Raw genomic sequence first — 23013 nt, forward strand, 5'->3', positions numbered from 1 at the left:
TCCTACTGTCTCCTAATTTGTTCCACACCACAAAGGAAACCATTGACAACCTTCCCCCCATAACTCACCACTGCACTTTCATATTCTAACACCCTGACTTTTCATAACTTCACAAATAGAGTGCTACAGGAATGAGTGTTAAAACCCGGAAATGAGTTAGCATTTTAGCACTTCCGGTTACCTCGTCTGGAAGTCAATAGATTTTTTCAATGGGTTTTTAGTTAGATGCCTGAAATAAAGTCTGTGGTTAACACAAGCTGAAGAGACTTTAACATGTTGTTCTGTGACATAAAATACATTATGAATGAATGTGAACTTTGAAGCATTAAGGTGTCTTAAAAAAGGCGGTTGCCAACAAGTGGCTAATTGAGACTACAAAACGTCATCACAGCGTCGTTGTGTATACTCACACATATGCAACCGTGGTTTGCTTATAGCCTAACGTTAGCTTTTTACTTCCTAACTTCCTGGTTGGCCTACAAAAATACGTCATCCCTGGAGCACTCTATAATCTAGCCATTAAATTTTACTTTCAGATCCAAAACAATACTCCCCTCCAACACTTACTGCTCTACTTCCAAGACACAAGTCAGGAACGCATCACTAGATCGATTTTACATGTACTTATTTACCGCCTTACAAAAACAATTATGGTCAGAGATATTTTCTCACTAATAAACTAAAATCTGGATGGAATGAGATCCCATATATATATATATATATATATATATATATATATATATAATAAAATTATATATATATATAAAAAATGAAAATATGTCGACATACAAAATTGGTATAATCCATTTACAGCTTCAAGAGGCATTGAAGCAGCTTTGGATATCAAAAACAGTAAGACCTATCATGAGCTCTTTGAGTTATAGTTTGAGAGTAAAAAACTGTCTTAAATCAATTGATAAGTACACAAAACATAATCAACAGGTAATTAAATAGAAGCCCTGCTAGAATTAGTAAATGTCTGTACAAATTAAAAAAGTCGGTGCAATCTGCAAAGAAAATATATATATGTTTTGTCCTTCTTGTTAATTTTGCCCAAATTAATTTGGGTTTTAGAGGAGCATTTGTTGTTCCATTATTGTTATAAACAATATTTCAAAGGCTCACCAAAGGGTGGAAATACTGAATCCCTTTGTTTTAGCATGAAAATGTCAGCATTCAAAGACTCACAACCACAGCCAGCTGCTGTCAACATAACTAGTCACCAAAGTGTATGACGTCCGACCACCGACTGCACACCAGCATGGACTTTCACTTTTAGTAGAGAGGGAAGGTGCTTTTATGTAAAATATATATAATATATATAATGTGATATATATAATATATATGGGAGCTGATTATTAATTGATCACTTTTTTCATTTCACCTTCATGTGACTGTAATACATGCTGAAGGTGCATGTCCTGACTTTCATCATACATGCCAACTTCTGTGCGATTCAGTATGTCCTCCCGCTGAATGATTTATGTAGTAGAACTAACTACATTCAAGTTTGTGCTTTTGGTTCAGGAATACAGGCAGGTCTGCAGACACTTTAATGTCCTGCCTGTCTTAAACCTTCTGTGCTTTTATTTAATCACTGGTTTATTTATTGTTTTCATGTATTGTATGTGTGAACTTGAATAAACTGATATATATTATATTTATTATCTAATATTTTAATGTATTTAATCTATTAGTGCGCTGCAGACATAGTAGCTGATAAGTCTGTCTGCCTCACTGTCACTATTCATTATATATATATATATATATATGATCTGGTGTGAATGCAGCCATAGCTCTTTCTAAAATGCACTTAACACTCTTATCTGATCATTTCAGTCCCACTCAGAGCAATTGGTCAAGTCAAAGTTAGTAGTTAGTGAAGTATTAACACTTTATGCTACCTATATCCAAGCAGAATATATATCATTTATCACAATATCAAATTTTCACTATTATCGTGGCCAAAATAATTCACAATAATGATATTATCATGATATCTACAGAAAATGTAATAATAATAATAATAATAATAATAATAATAATAGTAGTATCAATGAAATTCATCTTTAACTTTGTTTACTGTGCGTTTTGTCTCTTTTTTGGTAAATATATTATACTCAAAAGAGGAGTGGAGAGAGAGTCTTTAACCATAACTGTATAAAAGCGTGATTTAAGAGGTGCTGGATTATTTACAAAATACTACCATGTGTGTATTATTAACATTATATCAATATTTAATTTTTTAAATATCACTGTTATCGTCAATACTGGCATATCCCGACGCCCCTAATATACCTTTTTGGGTGCTGAATAGACATCTTTGTGTTAGTATTTTTGGTTTGTGAGTTTGTAAAAGTGGAAATTGATTTAATGTCATTCAGTAAATCTCACTTTTGTCATTGTAGAACATATGTTTGGATATTATGGTAATCACATCAAAATGAATACACAATGGCACACTTTTAAAAAGGTTTGCTGTCTAATAATTTCTAATCACCACTGAAAAGGCAGTAGTACTGACAGTCTGGCCAGTCCAAGTGAGGCTTACATCACCTGTACTGGACAATCTTAAACATCACAAAGGACACAGGAAACTAGCACAGTAAATTATCATCTCAACCCGGGTGAGATAACAAACCAACAACAAAACTAGCTTGTGATTGTTTCCTTTGCAGAATACGTCCTTCCAGTGGAATAACCTTTGAAGATGAAAGCAACTTGCTTGTTATTGCAGCTTTGACCAACAGCTCACATCTCATGTTGTATCAGCAGCAGCATTTTTCTTCACAGCACTCCAGCAGAGTAGCTTGACCCAAATTCATGTCACAATAATCCGCTGATACACTGAAGTAAAAGGAGGAGGTGACATTGTCATTACTGCTGCGTATTCTAAGCTAATGATGAACTGCGTAACTTTATTGTGTGATGTTTACAAGGAGCCTGGAGTACCACATAATGATAAATCATGGAGAAAAAATTGCTAGGCCTTTCTATAGTATGGTCTCAAATATAAACCTGAATCCGTTAGGGTCACTGGACCACAAATCAGATATGTGACATTATGATGCAACACACGCTTAAACTATTGCTCAAAAGTCAACCCAAATACTTTATATTAAACATGTTTGATAACATTTAGCTCTTGTTCCTGCAGTTCTATGCACTTATAGTAAGCCACTTTGGACAAAAGTGTCAAAAGTGTCAAACGTTAACAAATAGGATTTGTTCATTCAGCAAAGCACCTTTCTAGCTTAAAATGTTATTCACACAGAAAGCACTTCACTCTTCAGCAAACACTAGACTTGAGTATTTAAACCAAAACTCTATGGTGGATTATGTAAAATAGGCTCTCTTCTCAGCCACAGACATCTATTTTTACAGACTCTCAATACTGATTCTAAGACTTAATGAAAAGAAGAGTCCACAAAGAAGACTACTTCTACAAGAATGACTCATACACTCAGCTTTCAGAGTCTCACTCTTCAGCCACTTATGCTAGTGGATATTATCTAAGATTCTCATTTTCAAATGCCTCATGTACCACATTTTGCAAAGCACAAATGAGCTCTACAAGCTCAACAAAACTGCAGATATATCCCACCTTTCAAGATATCTCTGATTATCTCCAAAAGTGTGCAAGTTAATAGCCTGAATGCTAACAGTTGCCATTATTGGCTATATTCATACATGTAGAGGTCAGCAGGTAAAATGTGTCTGAATATGATGCAGGATTGTCAAGACATATAAAGGTTTCTTGTAGGTCGCTGCTATAGTGCTCAAGCATATATATCTCCAGGAATAATCCTTTCCTTTACACCGAGGACACCTGCTGGTTACCATTTGACAATACAGCATTGTAAAGCAGAGGAAGTGTGAACAACAAATAGTGTAAACAATATTACCATCTTCCAGTTCCAAATAATCTTTTATTAAATTGTTATTTTAGTATACAGTGGAAAAAAAACTCCTCTTTTTATGCAACAAGACACCATTTTTTGTGTCTCAATGTTTAGCATGAAAGAACAGTCCAACATAGAAAAGACAGTGAGCAGATCACAGTTCTGTAGTGTTAATAATCGCTCTCTACTTCAACACATGTAAAACCTATCAATAAACTGTGTCTATCACCCAGCTGAACCAGAGATCGCTGACTCATTTTTATTCAAGGCCACCCTCCATTTGCCATGCAAGCAGAGCCGGGTGCGGTGAGGTTGCAGCGACGCGTCACGTCTGTACGACAACAAAACCCTCTCACTCCCGTATTTCTCCACAGGAAATAGAAACATCGACCTCTATTACCAGTACAGATGATTTTTTTCATCAAGTCCGCAAATTTCAACTCAACAGATTTTTAGAGAGTTGTTTATGGGGCAAAGCAAAATAAAGCAAAGTGTAATCTAGTCCACTACAGGTAACAAGTATCCAGTCTTGATGGACAACTAATGCATAATCCTAGTGCAGACTGGCAAGGCCTCTGATGAGAAATGGTAACTAAGGCAAATGCAGTGGTGCACATAAAGTGTAAGACACATGCACAGAGGACAACAGGAACCGATTACCTCTGGGGACAATATTTACATCAATCAAATCAGGTTGTTGTTTGGCTGCACACATTTTGCTTGTAAATGAAGTACTTCAACGATAAGAAGGTGCAGCTATTTGGTCGGACTGACATTCAAAAGGGGTTTTTTTTGGAGGTACTGTGTATTAAAAAAACTGATTTGTCAAATATTGAACAACTCCCTACTACCAAACTCTTTTTTGCTATACAGTTCAATCATTCGTGTAAATAGGTCAATCTATATCATTGTTAATGTATTATATTACAGATTTCCATACACTGTTTTATCACTTCACATCTGTGCCCCACCACCCCTGTAACAGGTTTGACATGCGTCACCGTGAACTCATACAGTATACCCATTTTTTCTGGTATAAATAAACAAGGAGTGTTTCATAATGACCTTTCCGCGGTGACAAAACTGCATGACTACGCAAGACACTGAAAATATGGCTTCCATCTGTCATGATACCTTTATGTAAAAAAAAAAAAAAAAAAAATCATTGAGTATGGAGCCTTGCCTGGGAAACAAACTCTAGCCTTTGTTAGTGTGAACGCCAGCTCCCCATCAAACTGGGGCGGCCGGTCGGGCTTGTTTGACTAGTCTGAGACTGGAGTGAGTGACACAGTGGGAAAGATCACAGCAACACAGCATTTGCAAAGTAGAATCAAGGCATGTACTGTAAATATTCATCAGACCCCCAAAAAAACACCCCAGGGAAAGCTACAATTAAAATCTAAGTTTGGTTATATAATAAATCATACAGACGAATTGGAAAAGTTAAAAGTCAGTGTGACCTTCAATGACAAGGAGAGAACAGAGGTCAGCAACCATATGATTGTATGTCAGAATATATATTACGTGCCCTGTAGAAAGAAATTAAAACATATGGTACTCACTGGTACTGTCTGCTGACTGACACGGTCATATTTATACAAATGAGGTAAGATTACATGTATGTTTAATATCTATGTAAGATTACTTCACTGTGGAAGGGGGGAGAACTATTCAAATCTGACTCAGAGCCTTGAACCTTTTTTCATTTCCTGTTCTGAGCTGCGTAGGTGATGGTACAGGCCCGTGTGTATGTGTATGTATATAAACCAGGGATGTAGCAGTTAGGCCTTCTTCTTCAGCTCCTCAAACCGCCTTGTTAAGTCGTCAAAGTCGATGTCATCCGAACTGGTGGGGTTTCTGCCGAAGGAAGATGTGGGGAGTGTGTCTGGAACAGAGGGGAGCTCTGGGAGAGAGTTGGTGTCAAATGGCTGGAACGAAGGACCAGGACCTGGAGAGTAATATATGGTATTCAATTTCATTTATGCAGCAGTATATCTGGCAGTTTATACAACAGCAAAACATAACAGGGGGAGTTTCCAAAAAGCAACAGGGAATAAAGGCTTTGTGTGCAATGACAAAAATGTTAACAGCACATAATGGAAAGTCAGAAAGCAGAACTACTCAACAGAAAATGCAAATATATGAATGGACAAATGCTGTTCTTGCATGAAAGACCTGAGGGAAAATTTCCATAATATTTCATGTATACATCTAATGATATCCTATATTTTTCTTCTTGTCAAAGAATCCTATGAAAAGACCAAACCAACTATGAATTTATCGTAAGTATTGCCAGTGATGCCAAAGCCTGATCTGCTTCTGAATGTAGTTCCCAACAAATACACAATCTACTCTTAGTTGGGTAACATTTGCTAAAATCTACAGTGCCCAGCTGTTTTAGGAAATTGTTTAGTTGTTTTTAAAAATTAGACTATATATCTGTGACCCATTTTTTTAAAGACTTAATAATAATATGGGTTTAGGGTTGAATATCTTTTTGGATATGTTGACAGTAACACAAATATTGAATATAGGCAACCTTAACTGATTGTTGGCAGAACTCACCTACAGCCTGGGAAGGAAAAGAGGGTTTGGGAGTTAGGTCATCAATCTGAAACACATAGAAAATGTGTAAATGATCATGTCATCTTCATATATTTAAATAAAATAATATTGTATGTGTTAGTGTTGAGAAATAATTAATAATTATGTTCAACAATGTAGAATGAACAGTAACAAAATAAAATAAAAAAGGGAAAACTGCAGGGGATATTTGAGAAACCATCACCTTTAGTGTGTGACACAAAAACAGACTTAAGGACTTAGGCTGCTTTCACACCAGATCAGGCGTTTAGCGTACAGGGTTGGGAAAGTCCCTGCATATTTTTTCGGCACCCCCTACGGCTGCTGAAGCCGTAGCCCAAACGCACTACCCCCATTCAAAATGAATGGGAGGACACCTGATCTGGTGTGAATGCAGCTATAGCTCTTTCTAAAACGCACTTAACACTCTTATCTGATCATTTCAAGTCCCACCCAGAGCAATTGATCAAGTCAAAGTTAGTAGTTAGTGAAGTATTAGCACTTTATGGTACCTATATCCAAGCAGAATCTGGGCCTACTCTGAGAAACAGTGTAAAAAAGTATAAGACAAGTAGAAAGTAGAAACTGCAAGCAAGCTAAATGAACTGCTCTTCCCTGAGTGATGCCCTGCTCTGCCCGTCTGTCCATCTGTGGGAACGGGAAGGGGGCATGGATGGGAGGGGTTCAGTCACTTACAGACTCATATGTGGGGGGACAAGTGGGCAGCTGAGGGGGATGCGCTCCTCCCATGGGGTGCTGGAAGTTGCTGTAGGTTCCGACGGGATTATACGGTCCCTGGAGGAAAACAACAGTCAGGAACAAGTCTGAGGGAGGCAGGTGACTACTGTAAATGTATAATTCTCATCTCTTTCAAGTCATCCAAAGAAAGGATAATGAAATACAATTGTTTTCAGACCATTAGGGCTGCCCTCTCTTAATCGACTAATTGGTCATAGTCAACTAATATGTCTTTAGTCGATTAATCGTTTTTTAAGCTTTTTTCATACTGAATGACTTATGTCCAAGAAACTTATGATCACCACTCAGGTAAACACAATATTGAAAGTGGTGCTTTTGTGAAATTCTTCGTGAAGAAACTCAGTTTCACAAATCTATTGATTAAATCAACTAACTGATTAGTCCACAAAATGGTATGAGTGTCAATCGACTAAGAATTTCTTTGGTTGAGGACAGCCCTACAGACCATACATCATATTTTGGGTGCAATGATTGGCGATAAAACTACATCTTTCTCACATTGAAACACTGGCATATCATTGCAATAACAGTCTTCATCGCAATAATTAAAAATCAATAGTTTATAAATGCGCTAAGTGTTAAGTTTACTTCAGAATAAAATGGACCGTATTAGGTTTAAAGTGTATGTTAATTCAAATTACAAAACAATAAATCACTGAAGATCATATACAGACTTCTTTATAGCAGCTTTAGTTTTAGGAGAAAATACGAAAAACTAGTGACCTGGACAATGCTTATGAAAAAACACATTGGTATTTTTAAAAGGTAATTTTTGGATGCTTTGAGCCCCAAAAACAAAATTCCATTCACATCTGTTGTAATGGGCTGGTAGCCTTTCTTTTATGTGGTATGGGTGAACTTTCCCTTTAAAGCTAGTTATAAGGATGCAAATCTCAAATGATGATCACCTTTTTTTTTAAAGAGATGTTGTATTATAAACAAATCACTAAAGTGTTGTTTGTTTTAACTCCATTTGAGGATTAAATAAATATCAAGATAATATTGTACATTACAATAATTTTGGCAAAGGTAATTGCACTCCATGGTTGCTTGACATGACAATATATACTGTAATTGAAGATTTCATCCATGTCGCCCACTCCTATTCCATAAGTTTTCTATCACCAAATGCATAACTCACAATAAAATCATAAAGAATGGGTCTTTAAAAGGAATCTCTTACGGCTCCTTTGGGAGGTGGATAGTTGAAAGCTGTTGGCATGGGCATGGACATGGGCATAGGCATGCCCATGGGCATGGGCATAGCACCACCAGGAGCAGTGAAACCTCCACCTCCACCACCTCCACCTCCTCCTCCTCCTCCTCCTCCTCTTCCAGACTTCTTGTCGTTGTCCACGTCAATCAGGTCTGCCTCCTCTCCAAGAGACACCTCAGGCTGTGCGGAGACAGGGGTGGATGTGATGAGCAGGTAAATAAACACAATGCATGACTTCATCCTTCTTAGTGAGTGATAAAAGAGTCTTTAATGCTCACCCGGACCATGGCGTCAGGTTCGTACGGCACATTATAGTTCTTGGCGATTTCTATCAGGTAGCGCTCCACCAAGATCTTGGGAGGGGCCTCCACGCCCAGTTTGTGCATCAGCTATAAACAAATCAGATATTTGATAAGATGCCGCTAAAAAGCTACAGGGCTAAAGGTTCATGCATTCTTGAACAGACTTGTGGGCAGTCAGTGGAAAAAATTGCCTACCCTGTCGTTGACTGTGCCAATCTGGTTTGTCCTGCACAGCTTGCCGTACTCCTTGCTATATTTTGCACATAGCTGATCAGATACCTGACAGAAGCATTTAGAGATAAAGCTGTCAAGCATAACATAAGGCATAATAGGAATAAATGGACAATACTTGTTCAATATTATTGGCAAAGCCGCCATGCCAGCATTATATTATATCTAGACAGTTCTTACAGTTCTTAGTTCAGACACTTCTGCCTGGAGACGAGGCGCTGCCCAGATGAGGGTGGAAACTGCCTCCTGTAAGCCTGGGTCCAGTTCCCTGATTGGAGAAACAGAAAAGGGGTTAAAAAAGAAAAGAACACTGACAGAAAGTTAATAAAGTGAAAACCCCACATTCCCCATAGTCAATTCATATACATTGTAGATCAGTATGTTCAATAAAAGTTTGTACTGGTGCACCTCATTGGCTAAGTTACTCACTTCATGGACTGAATGAGGCCAAAGCGAGTCAGCAGCAGGTCACAGTAAAGCTCCAGGATCTCCATGGCTTCCACCAAGTAGTCTTCTCTGATGATGTGCTCCACACGGATCCGGGCCCGCTCATCCTTTCCTGATGACAGGTAATCTGCGATCTCTTTCCTTGCCTTTTGAGCAAGCTCAGCTTCATTTCAAATTTGTGAATGGGAGTGGGGAAAAGGGTAAACTGTCATTACTGAGAGCAACATAACATGAAACAAGAAACCCACTGATTCCACATCAACTGTAGTAGAGTAGGACCAGGGTTTTTTATTCAGCCCAGGACTTACTTTTCTTTTTCTCAAGGAGTTTGAGTCGATTGATGACCAGCCGGAGGTTGACTCTTAGTCTCTCTGCTTTGAATCCTCCTCCCAGCATGATGACAGTCTATCTATGAACAGGATAGCATGAGAGGAGCAGAATACACAGGGAAGGCCAGACACTGTTTGATACAGTTTAAGATTCTGCACAGGTTACATTACATTTCATTCTTTTCGAGGATTTTTAAAGTCCAAATAAAACCAGATCCACTTTTAGTTATACTAGGAGCTTCCGAAAGCTCTAAAATCCTACAGAACACACAGCATCATCTCCTGACCTATGGTCTCCTTTGTGCAAAGAAACTGATTCCCTTGTTCTGGAAAGGGAAAGAGGTGCCAACATTTAAATCCTGGATAACAACACTGACTGATACCCTCCACCTAGAAAGAATCCGATATACTCTTAATGACCGACTGGAGGTATTTGAAAAGATCTGGAGACCGATGATCTCCTCTATAGAAGGGACGGACAATCAAGACGCAATACACACATAGTCTTTAGTACCTGAGGTATCACTGCTCAGGGATGGGAAGGTTCGGGGGGGGGGAGGTTAACCATGTTTATGTATGTCGCCATTGTCTCCCTGATTTGTGTGCTTTAGGGTGTTGTCTGTGTTTTTTGTCTCCGCATCAGATCTGCTCCCTCTACAGAGTCTTTCAAAGCACAGCTCAAGACCCACCTCTTTTCTATGGCTTTTGAATGTACTTGAATTGTGATTCCTAATTGGCCTTTTATAATGCTCATTATAACAGTCTTTTACTCATGGATTTGATCTTGATCTCTGTCTGTGGATGTGTGAGATTTTGTTGTCTGCTCTGTTGACCTGTTTTTTATTCTGCCTATGTCTGTGAAGCCCTTTGGTCAGCTCATGTTGTTTTAAATGTGCTATAGAGATAAATTTAACTTGACTTTTATTTATTAATTTTTTCCTTTAACTACTTATGTTCTTTGTATTTGCTTGTCTCCATTTTTGTTTGCCCTTAGTTCCTAGTATTGTCTGTTTTTGTTGATATATATATAAAAAATGAGGCATGATACACACCCTACAGAAGTCTGTATCACTGACATGCACATGCTTCCTAATAAAAACATATTAAAAACAGACTCAACCCGGAAGTAAACAACCAAAAACCAACCCAGAGTCCACTAAACCTCGCCCCTAACCTCTGATCCAGTGAGTCACTTAATCATGTGAGCATGACCAAACCCACCACAGAATGACTCTGCATATTTACTACTACTGAACAATTTACCAAACAAACACAACACACAGGAGAACATAAACATTAAGAACATGAAGTCAGCCTGAACACTACAGCTTTAGCTTTCAGCTGAAGTTAGCCTGACAGCTAACGCAGGCTGACGTCACCTCACGCTGTTATAAACCATCTTATCTAGTTCATCTCACAGGTTTTCATATACTTACTTAACCCATACTAGTACATACTCTGTTATAAACCCGAGCTCGTGTGTTTGTGTTGCTAAACCTGCCTGTTAGCCGCTAGCTGTTAGCAGTGTGTTTGTGCTAGCTGACGTTAGCTTCCTAGCTTCTCTCTATAAACGCTGACAAAAACAACACAAACTAACCTTAACCGAACAACCTCATATAGCTTGACTAATGAGACAGTTTATAAGCGATCAGTGGTGAATACAGAGGCAGTAACTCACCTGTAAGTTTCAGAGACGCGTCAACACAACAACTTATTTGTGTTTCTGTCTGTCGACCGTTTCACTTCCGCAATGATCTGTAATGACGTCATGGGAATGTTACCTCGAGGGGGCGTGGTCTCTTCATAGTTTCTGTCAAACAGGAGTCAACCACACAGGTGTGTACATTCACTGAAGTTATGTGAAGTAGTAGTACTTATATAACTCATAGTACTTTTACTTTTATACAGATTTTTCTTTTTGACTTTTACAGCAGTATACAGGACTCTCACCAGCAGACTGAGGAAGTTTTTTTTCCCCCAGGCCATCAGACTTTTAAATAGATAATTCATATGACACCTTCTCACACAAAAAGTGCAATAAACAGGTGCAATACTTCAATTATATATCTTATAGTGTATATACTGTTTATGTCCTTAATGAAACTGGGAAATCTGATTACTTTTGATGAATTTAAAACATTAATGAAAGACCTAGAAGCAGAGTCAATCGGGAGCTGTCTGTGTTTCTGAATATTTTCACTTTAACGTTGGCTTCAAACAGTTGATTTTGATGTGTTTTGTATGATAGTATGCTATGTATTTATTTTGTTTTATGTTGTGGCGTCTGAAACTTTAATGTATGTTTAAATGCTGCTGTCTTGGCCAGGTCTCTCTTGCAAAAGAGATTCTTAATCTCAATGAGTACTACCTGGTTAAATAAAGGTTAAATAAAATAAAAAATAAATTAATATGCCTGTATATGTTCTTAATATGCCTTGTACAAAGTATTTCTTATATATGTACATTCATACTTCCTGATATGTATATGTTCTTAATATGCCTTGTTCAAAGTATTTCCTTTTATAATTGTAATATAACTTATTATTTTTAATGGAGCTTCCCAGCAAAAAGCATTTCACACGATTGTACTTGTATAACTGGCGTGACAATAAACATCTTGAATCTTGAATACTTCAGAGTGTAATTTTGCACAAGGTAGTCCTAGGGATACACCAAATAGACTTTTTCAGTCTCAATACCTGGGCTTTGAGTATCGGCCGATACCGAGTACAGATCTGATACCAGTGTTTAATAAATAAGCTGTATGCCTCACTGTGTGGAAATGACTGGGATCATTCTGTTATGTGTAAGGATGGAAACATCAGGCCTTACTTTAACATTGCTTTCCTAACTTTGTAAAACAAAAGGTAATATAAATATATAGATATACATTTACTGAATTGTTATTTATCATTAAAATAATAAATCGTGCACCAGCAACTTTGTAAAAAATCTACAAAATTAACAGGAATTACAATTCAAGTGAATTCAAGTAAATTAGCAAGCAGTATAAAGACTAGTTAGCAGAGGTGGAAAGTAACTTGTGTATATTCCTAATTTTCTAATGAGAAAAAACATACCATTAGGGTTATGAACAACTTCACACAAACACTGTACTTTCATCTTTCCACAAAGGAAAGTGCTCTGATATTTTCATTTGAATGAACATTTATTATTTGTTGAATTTGCTCTACTCATTGTCAAACAAAACACAAACAATCTGAGCAGTTGATTTATTTTAATGAAAATTGAAACATTTAAAAAGGACTTTCAGATTTAATATATTGCAGTTTTCTCATAAAAAAGAATCTGTACAATAAAACGATCTTCCACAACAAACCATCACAGTTGTTACAACTTGAGTTTGCTGACAGAAACCTCTTTGTGCTTCTTCTTCTTCGAAGACTGGTCCTTTGCACTTTTGATCTGACTCTTAACCTGGTCCTGCAGCTCAGAGAAGAAGGCCTGAGAGGAACGCAGAGCCTTGTCCTTCCCCTCGTCCTGAAACAGAGGAACACTGTGTTAGTTTGATCACCTCAGGGACACAAACACAGTTTTATTCATTATCTAGGAATTAATGTAATGGTTATTTTGGCATGAAATGGTGTGACGTGGCTGTGTCGCGGAAGCATACATATGCATACAACACACAAGTAACCAAACAACTACCAATACCACAATGTAAAAGTACTCCGTCACATGTAAAAGTCCTGTATTCAAATAAAAGTACAGAAGCATTTCTAGCAAATTTGACTTAAAAGTTGCAGTGTGTAGGACCTGGCAACATCTAGCTGTGAAGTTGATGAGTGCAACCAACTGAAATTTCTCCCGTGTGCCCAGCGTGTAGGAGAACTACGGTGGCTGACTCGGAAATGTGAATAGCCCTCTCTTTCTGAGCCCTCGCCTTCCATTTCTGCCAATAGATCCCCTTAAATACTACAAACTGTTCCATGTTGTGTGTCAAAAGTTAAAATATTTAATATGCAGCTAAATGGCTCCCGTCAGTGGTATATTACTACATGTAAGATTATGTGATTACTATTACCGTGCTTGAACGTGTAAACAACATTTTAATGTCATAGCTGGTTGAGAGGCAGCTAATTGTAATTATTTATATACTTTTGGGTAGTTTGATCTGTAACAAATCTTCATATTTTATAATGTTCACAAGTTTTGTGTGCAAAAATTTTCATCCCTAAAGTAATTAGTGACTATGGCTGTCAAATGAGGGGAGCAAAAAGTTCACTATTTCCTCTGAAATGTAGAGAATTAGAAGTATAAAGTGGCATGAAATGGAAATGCTCAAGTAAAGTACAGGTACCTCAAAAACGTATTAGAGTACAGTACTTGAGTAAATGTACGTTCCACCACTTGATTCTGTCTGCCCAGTTTTTCATCATCATTATGTGAATAAAATCCACAGAGTGGGATTTGGTCCGCTTAACTATTTGGGGCACAGTCAGTGTTCATATCATCTCAGTTGTCTTTCTTCAGTTTATATCCTCTAACTTCGAATATGAACTGAGAAGTTTGAACAGGCTAATACTGATTTCCTACTCTGACAAATACAGGCGCTGAATGCAAACTGATCTGAGCAATGCGAGAAAGAACATGAGAGAAAACACTCACCTTGAGTATTGTGGCTTTGCCTCCTTTTGTGAGTTTCTTCAGGTTTTCTGTGACTTCAGCCTTTGACGGCTTTCTGTTCTCCCCAGCTTTACTGGCCTCTTTGAGTTTCTGTCTCTTTTCTTTCTCCTTGATCTTTAGACGCTTCACCGTCTTCTTGTGTCGTCTGTCGCGCTTCTTGTCTGTTGTCGTCTTCTCAGTTTCGCCCAGAATATCTCCGGCTTTGTTCTTCTCCTTTGGTTAGAGGAGAGTATTGTTAGACATGCTGTGTGACTAAATATAGTGAGATCAAAGTAAATGTTTGAAAATGAATTGATGACAAACCTTGACTTCTTCTGGTGCGAGCAGCGTAGCATCACTAGCGCTGACTGGAGCCACCTCCTCCATAGCGATGGATGGCAGGTTAGACACCACTTTGACCTCAGGAACGGGCTGTGGACAAAGGGCAACATGAATGTGGGTTTCAATAACTGCACTGGCTTGCTACCCTTTACAGTCAGATATGTTCATATTATCAGTTTACATTTACAGTTTATTTCTATTCCATTTTATGCATTGGTGTTACATTAGTCCTTCAGTGCCTCATCCTCTGAACACCCTAGGGTGGCGACTGGAACACACAAGCTGCAAGAAATTAACAACTGGCTAGCCTTGTTGTTAAAAATAGCCTACTGTCAAATTCTATTATATACTGTTTTTCAACTGTACACAATGTTATTGATTTTGAATCTTGCAAGCATAATGTTAGTTTTCTGGCTCGTATCTGAGCCAAAGGATTCTATGAGCTGAGCGGACTAGAAATACTAAACCTCAAGGTGTCCATAATCAGGAATTGATGGACTTCGCAGAGGCGATCTAATTCCTGATAATGGACACCTCATCGGGCAATATCCCTTACATATGTCTCAAAACTTTTTAATGCATTAAGAAGCACAGACTAAAATGATGATGTCACTAACCGGAGTTAGATCTAGGGTACACAATAGGGGTTTTGCTAAATAGGCCTGTGATTGCTGACACACTAAGTTCTACAACATTACTATTTTATATTTACTTATGTTTATATTTAAACCCTATATTTTAACTGCACTATTTTATGCCTTAGATTATCATTTTGCTTTTACTTTTACTTGTGTGATTTCCCCTTTTATATATAAATATTTTATGAGCATTTTTGAAAGATCCTGAGGCCAAAGATTTTCATTGCCAATGACTGCTTTGCTGGAATTGACAAATGACAAATAAAGAACCTTGAAACTTTCAGACGCTTTCAAAAGGACAGTCAATCTCAATATTTTAAGCATATTTAGCGACTTTCAGTCGGTGCTGTCAGGAGGCAAAACTTACTGGTTTAGGAGTGAAGTGGAAGTTGGAGAGAGCATCCAACTTTAGGAAGAGTGTGTCCATAAGCTTTTGAATTTCTACATGGGAAGGGTTCTCCGTCTCTGTCTTTTGCTGAAATCAGAAAAATATACAATAAGAATGGATGCAGCACAGGTATGTGTGTGTAAGCAGCAGTTTAAACAAGATAAAAGTCAAACCTGATTCTGCTTGAGGTATTCTTGCTCATAGATTTCTGCCAGGCTCTGTTTGCTCTTCTCATGGTCCAACGTTAGCCTCTTCTTGTACTCAAACACCTCCTCTTTGGGTTTCTCCTTGCGGACCACATCATCAAACGCCTAACAGAAACACATGTCAAATGCACTAGGTTATAGTCAGGCAACAACAAAAAAAAAAAACAGCTTATGTTTTTTTCAGACAATATAAAGACACAATTTATTGTGACTAACCTGGTCTTTAATTCTCTGTTTGATGATGTCTTCAAGCTGTAGTGTGGTTTCCTCTGTGATACTAGGGGCTAAAAGAGCAAAGATAAAATCTTGTTATCTGATTTGAAATAGCACACAGAAAGAAATTCTCAACATTTTAATAACCTTGATTAAACAACATAAACATAACCCCAGTCTGAATCAGTGTATAAATAACATACAGTCATCGGCCAACATGAGAATGCAACACACAAAAGAAGAGGAGTCACTCACCCATCCTGGACGTCTGCTCAAACTCCACGTGTTCCTCCAGCATGCTGTTCTCTGGACGAGTCTGTGCCGTCACCTCTCCGGACAACTGCCAGGGCTTCTCTCCTAGAGCTGCTTTCTCCAACTCCTCAATCTTCTCTGACATCTGCAGGTTAGATAGAATAATAATCGCCATTAGCGGGCATTCAGACTAAAATCAGCCCTGTGCTAAAACAACGCAAGCGGTCGCGTTGATGTGTGTGTGTTGCCTCAGGTACTAGTGTGACATAAAACACAATACAGGACGTCCAGTTTGAGGAACAGGTCTGTTAATTTGAAGGATTATCAAGCCCAAGACATGCACCTGTTTACGTTTATCTGATAGCATTTAACATGTCGGTCTCATGTCTGAATAATTATGCAAAAGTCACGACGGCAATCTTACTAGATCAGACCTAGTAACATTTCTGTATCACCGTCAACTCAGCAGTACTGTCTGAATTGAATGCCGCCGGATTAACGTAAAGGTTACAGCAGAGAGAGAGAAAGAAATGTACGTCTTGCACTGTCCTATAAGACCGATATGCCCTGAAATTCACAAGTTGCGATAATGTGTTAAAGAAATTAGTGGCGTTAAAACAAATTTGCATAAACGGGTTATTATCGCATAAACTTTGACCGCCCTACTGATTACCTTTTCTTGCCGTTTCTCAAATGATGACTTTGATTCAGACTTTGCTGAGCTTTGAGTTTTTCCTCCAAAAATGTCCTCCATGTCCTCTCCTTCGCTGTCCTCATCTCCTAAGAGGTTAAAGGTCACTTTCTTATGAGATGCTTTGGGCTCCTCATCCCTGGCAAAGAAGACACAAACATGCTGTTATCAACTGTACGTGCTTCTTCCACATATAATTATATGCATTACATAATTTTAATCACACTTACTCATCGACACCCTCCTGTTCACCATCATCATCTTCCTCGTCATCTACTTCCTCTCCACCTTCTTCCCGGCTTTCATCCATGCTGTCGTCCTCGCCATCTGACTGGTCATCTGCTTTAGCTGGTTCACCATCCACAGCATCAAAGAAGTCCTTGTACTTGAGATTCCTTGAGCTCCTTACCTAAAAATATAAACAATAATCCGTACATTTCCTCTATTCTGCACCATCAGGACACAACAGAATATGTGAGACCAAGTGATAAAATACATACAGTGATTTTCTTTTGCTTTTTGGTAGAAAGTATTTGATCCAAGTCGAGATCGTCGTCCTCATCGGAGGGCAGGTCCTGAAAATAGTCAAGCTCATTTTCGTTCGCATCCTCCTTTCCCTCTCGCTTGTCCATATCATCGAGAAACGACTCCATCTCTGACAGTTTGAAGAACGTATCATCAACCTCAGAGGGAACCACCTTCGTTTTGGAGCCTTTCCTTCCAATCTCCTTCTTCTGTTTCTCTCGCTTCTCCAGAGCATCCACATCAAAATCTAAATCAGAGTCCTCATCTGTGCCATCCTCTGCACCATCCTCAGCCTCCACAGCCATTTTCTTTGACTGTCTGGGTGGTTCCTCCTGCTCTTCTTCATCAACATTTTCATCATCAGTCTCTTCTTCTTCCTCCTCCTCCTCTACCAGCACCGTTAATGTCTCATCTGACAAAGCCTCATCAGCTGCATTCTTAAAGTGTTTCAGTACAGCGTTGTTCTGTAGCTCCAGCTCCTGCCAGATCTGCTCTTCATCAAAGTTCTCCACCACCAGCTGAGCCAAGGGGCTGCCTTTATAATCTGCAGGCTCCTGAGCTTTGTGGAGGTCATACAGGGTCTTAGTGAGAGAGGTAAAGTCTGCCGCCACTCCATCTTGAAGGCTGAAAAAGAGGAAACACACAACCCCATGAAGTTGGGTGAAAGTCTGGTGTATGTCTTTTTTTGTGTTTTCATGTTTAATGATTTTTTTAGACCAGACGTCATCTACTAATTACATTGATTGAGAGACAATTGTGGCTTTCCAACAATTTATACAGACCAACGAGACAGTCAAACTTCTGAAATTATTTTGCTTTCTGGCAGTCCTGTGTTTTACTAATTAAATCTATTGGAGTTCTGGCACACAGATATTTTGCAGTGTGTTTTCAAGAGTCTCACCCTACATTACACTGCTGGGTTAGCTATAAGGTTTTGTAACAAATGTAGTGAATAAATTAAAAATATGACTCCTGACATCCTGCATCTTAAAAAAAAAATTGTGTTTCTCTTTGGTTACACTATAACAGCAGCTGATTGCCTTGCAATATACTGTATCATGTATGACAATCAAATCACCCTTATGGTCATGTGCAGCATTTGGTTTTATTGTACTGATTGTTTCTTTCACATTTCTAAACACAACTGTGTTAGATGAAGTTGGATCAGCTCTGTCCACGTCAGTCAAACATATGGGCACTCAGTGAAGTTAAAATGTAGTGAACTAACAGAAAGGAGGTGTGGATGCAGGCTAGTTGTTCTCTGTGCTTGTTGCAGTCCCCACTGATAGAGAGAATACATGATGTTTCTACACAAGCCATCAGTCTAAAGACATGTAGTTACAATAACACGGAATAGTTGCTACAAAACAGCCACGTAGTAAACAACAAACATCCTCTGAAGACCTCCTTAAAGTGTCCAAGAGGGTGACAACACGGTGCTAACGCTAGAAGAGCACGCAGTTAGCATTAGCTTTAGCTCAAACTCTTCTCTTCACACACACATAATCAACATTTAATTATTATTTCCAACAACACAAACACACAGACAACAACAACACTTGCCTCAGATAGCTCTCCGGCTGAGCTGTGTTGGCATTTATTGTCTTTACACACTCCTCCAGCACGCTCCAGATATCTCCACTACTAGCCATCGTTTCTCCCACATGTGACGGTCTGGTGTCGCAGGTAAACAGGCTCACCGAGAAACACTTCCGGTGCTGCTTTTTTGGTTCCGACATTGAAACATGGCGTCCGCCGCGCTGAAGGTTGCAGGTTGGTTTATGTCAACAAATATTTAACTACCAGACGCGTTACTTTTATGACTCTGGTGGTGGTCTTCTGATTTATTGTATAATCTCAAATAAGGCTGCAGCGGTGTTGAACAGTAGCTGCGTTACACAAAGTTACTGTCCATATGTTAACGTTACATATGGTGGTTTTGTCCTGCTGCAGAGTTACATGCAAAAGTGTCCGTATTTCTTTTATCTGAATGCATGCAAAGATAACTTCAGTCCAGTCTTATATTCACCAATGTGCAGATGTTTTCATCAACTCAGATTTGAAATGGAAAAAAAACTGAACTATCCTGAGACCCTTAAACTTAAAGGTCCCATATTATAAAAAAGTGAGATTTTCATGTTTTTTTATTATTATAAAGCAGGTTTAAGTGCTGTATAAATACTGTGAAAGTATCGAAACAATCGAAATCAATCCACAGGGAAATACACACAGCCCATATTCAGAAACTGCATTTGAAACAAGCTGTCAGGATTTCTGCCCATTCGTGATGTCACAAATATACAATATTTAGACCCTTGACACAATTTTAAACGTAAAAATCTAAATGTGTCCCAGTTTATTCCTGGTTGCAGTGTATGTGAATGTCATCAGCTGACAGGAAGTACACATGGACCCAAACTGTTGCCCAGCAATGCAATTTTGTTGCAATTTTGTTGCAATTTTGTCACAATTCCGTCAAAATGCGCTAAAACGGAGCGTTTCAGACAGAGGGGTAAAAACAGGAATATTCAGACAGACAGTATGAGGAAAATAAAGTTTTTTTTTAACATTACAGCATGTAAACATGTTCTAGTAGAAACACAAAATACAAGTATGATCCTGAAAATGAGCATAATATGGGACCTTTAACATTTTGATGAATGCCATAACAGGTAGCTGTATATTTGCATTAACTTAACTCATATATGGAGTGTTTGATTTGTGTTTTAACCTACTACTGTATGTGTATCAGTCATTAAATGCATGATATGCAGCCAAACATAGTTCAAACCCACAGACCTTTATTTTGAAATTTAGTGGAGTTTCCAAAGAGTTGTCAGATATCAGGCTGAATTTGGGAAATGTTTGTCAAATGATGCACAATGAATCTAGAATATTTCTATTTGATGGAGTGGTGCAGCCACAAAGAAAACATGTCTTGGGTTCACTCTTTTAACATCACACATCTTAATTGAACTTGTTGGATACTGTATATACTGTCGGACAGTGTGGAGTAAGACTCGTTCCAACACAATAGACACAACTAATCTCTCTATATTTTAATGTGTTCATTCAGTGGCAGGTCTTTCCAGATGTTCTCGTCTCACCCTCCTGAGGGCACATTCAACGACAGCACCGCTCCATCAGGGCGTCCCTGGATCACTCTGGAAACTGGGGAGGCTGAACCACATCGCCATCGCCGTCCCTGACATGGAGAAGGCCACGGCTCTGTATCGGGACGTGCTGGGGGCCACGGTGAGTGACAAGGTCCCCCTGCCCGAGCACGGCGTCTACACAGTGTTTGTGGAGCTCGGCAACACCAAGCTGGAGCTGCTGCATCCTCTGGGGGAGAAGAGCCCGATCGCTGGCTTCTTACAGAAGAACAAGTCTGGAGGGATGCACCACATTTGTATTGAGGTGAGAGACTCAGCAGACAGTTCATCAGGTACACCTGGTCAATATTGTGCAGGACTTTAACCCTCCCTTTGATAAGCTTGATTAGAAAGTTCTCACTTAAGCAGAATAGGCACACCTGATAACATTCATATAGTCTCTGTTCCCTTTATGTGTGTGGAAGTGAGCCAGTATGCTCAATATGGCTTTTTTCACAGCAGACATTTTGACTAATCACACTTGGAAAAGCACATGTGTTACATTATTGATGGCTTCAAGGGATGGAGAGTGTGCAGGATTCTTTGGTTTTCTTCTTTTTTGCCATTAACACACATTGACAGGCAATTGATATTGCAAAACAAAATCACTTAGAGAGTGACAAGCTTCACTTAAAATACACGCACATATAGATGAAATAACACTGGGCAGAGGTAGAACACAAACACATATACCTATACAAGCCTACATCTTAACAATAAAGCACAGGATTCCTCACTAAGGTAATCAATAACTGATGTCAACCTCCTTATAAAAATAGGCAGCTTTAGTTGTAGCTGGGCAGTCATATGATCCATCATGTAAACATGTTTGACTTTTTGTATCTGTTGAACAGCTGTGGGAGAAGTTATTTTTCTTGCAACCATCAACAAAATGATTTTCTTTCTAAGTCATGAGTTTTTGATCATATGAACCTGTTACTAAGATTTTATGATGTGCAAGATGTTCTTTTGAAACTACTCCTGTGACGTGTTGAAATGTCTTCCGTGAATAAAGCCAACACCACCAGGGCACTGATGGATCTGACACACCTGAATGGAATGTATCCGTTATTCTTTCGTTATATCGTTATAAAATAGCAGCACATTTGTCCAACAGACATCCTGTCCCACTTTATCCCAAAGGGGCTTTTTTGGGTCCGAAGTCTGGTGATACTAAATTCCAGCTTTTACCTTTTAGTATAAGTCTTACCATGCTTTCATACCTGAAGTGTTTGGTGCAGTTTAAGGGGATAACTGTGTATTTGCACATTTGGTTCGGTTCTTATTAGGGCTCCTCTGTGTAAGCTAAACCACTATAAGCAATCATTTATTCAATAGCCCAACCGATAGATGAACCAATATTAGCTTGTTACAGTTATATAATCAGCGTATATGTCGACCACCAAGTAACAAGCATTACAGAAACGTCAAAGAACTGTATACAGTAGTCAACAATATTACAGTTTGGCCACCAGAGAGCAGTGACACTTTTAATTTGTGAGCTGTAAAGGCCCGCTCAGTACAAAGAAAGTGGTTAATGTCAAAATACAAATTGTTGTCAGACTTTTTAAACTGTCAAATATCAATATTGGTGTCACTCTAATGTATTCTTATGGCAGTAAAGCTAATTAAAACCAGTGATTGCACATTATAAACATAATTTGAACCTCTACTCCACCAATATAGCAAATACAGTACATTTAATGCATTCCATACTTTACATTAAAGAAGATCAGTATGATAGAGTGTGTGTCAGACTAACCAAAGTTAGAAAAATAATTAACAGTTTTCCTCTTTGGTTGCAGGTAGACGACATTAACGCTGCAATAGCGGACCTGAAAGCAAAGAACATCAGAACTCTGTCAGCGGAGCCTCGGATAGGAGCTCACGGGAAACCGGTGATGTTTCTCCACCCTAAAGACTGTGACGGCGTGCTGGTGGAGCTTGAAGAAGCGTGAACACCTCTGTCCGACGGCAGGGATTGTTGGAGCTGTTAGTTCACATTTATATATTCCACAGAGTCACTATGATAACAAATGTTGATTTTGTAATATAGTTCTTTATAGCACTTAGGTTTTGATCTTCTCATTTCAGAAATGTGCCTCAAAGTTGTTCTTCCAGTTCTGTTCTTGACTTTCCGGTTGTGTATAAATATATATATTGTGAATAAATGGTATTATAATGTGGTGTTCAGTGAATGTTTGCATTTGA

At 38.6% G+C, this 23013-nt stretch overlaps 3 protein-coding genes across 5 annotated transcripts; 1 reads left to right on the forward strand and 2 right to left on the reverse strand.

Annotated features, from left to right (window-relative positions):
* Positions 1–3909: 3909 nt before the first annotated feature.
* ist1 (IST1 factor associated with ESCRT-III) lies at positions 3910–11591 on the reverse strand. Of its 3 annotated transcripts, none has more exons than XM_037750567.1 (10): positions 11448–11591; positions 9749–9849; positions 9423–9603; positions 9174–9261; positions 8958–9041; positions 8739–8849; positions 8428–8640; positions 7182–7280; positions 6468–6474; positions 3910–5850 (listed from the first exon to the last, which is right to left on the reverse strand). In XM_037750567.1, the coding sequence occupies exons 2-10, from the start codon at positions 9834–9836 to the stop codon at positions 5684–5686; spliced, it is 1038 nt and encodes a 345-aa protein (XP_037606495.1). In that variant the 5' UTR covers positions 9837–9849; positions 11448–11591; the 3' UTR covers positions 3910–5683. The 3 variants fall into 3 exon arrangements, with proteins under 3 accessions (XP_037606495.1, XP_037606477.1, XP_037606486.1); XM_037750549.1 differs by having other exon boundaries at positions 6468–6513; XM_037750558.1 differs by having other exon boundaries at positions 6468–6513; positions 9749–9845; positions 11448–11586.
* Positions 11592–12988: 1397 nt separating this feature from the next.
* On the reverse strand, positions 12989–19389 carry mphosph10 (M-phase phosphoprotein 10 (U3 small nucleolar ribonucleoprotein)). The gene is made up of 11 exons (XM_037754570.1): positions 19214–19389; positions 17626–18274; positions 17356–17534; positions 17108–17264; positions 16438–16579; positions 16186–16253; positions 15937–16074; positions 15743–15850; positions 14720–14827; positions 14399–14629; positions 12989–13270 (listed from the first exon to the last, which is right to left on the reverse strand). The coding sequence occupies exons 1-11, from the start codon at positions 19387–19389 to the stop codon at positions 13121–13123; spliced, it is 2106 nt and encodes a 701-aa protein (XP_037610498.1). The 3' UTR covers positions 12989–13120.
* mcee (methylmalonyl CoA epimerase) lies at positions 19292–23013 on the forward strand. The gene is made up of 3 exons (XM_037754608.1): positions 19292–19423; positions 20727–21067; positions 22608–23013. The coding sequence occupies exons 1-3, from the start codon at positions 19396–19398 to the stop codon at positions 22758–22760; spliced, it is 522 nt and encodes a 173-aa protein (XP_037610536.1). The 5' UTR covers positions 19292–19395; the 3' UTR covers positions 22761–23013.

Source organism: Sebastes umbrosus, chromosome 2 (genome assembly GCF_015220745.1).
Source record: "Sebastes umbrosus isolate fSebUmb1 chromosome 2, fSebUmb1.pri, whole genome shotgun sequence".
Lineage (NCBI taxonomy): Eukaryota > Metazoa > Chordata > Actinopteri > Perciformes > Sebastidae > Sebastes > Sebastes umbrosus.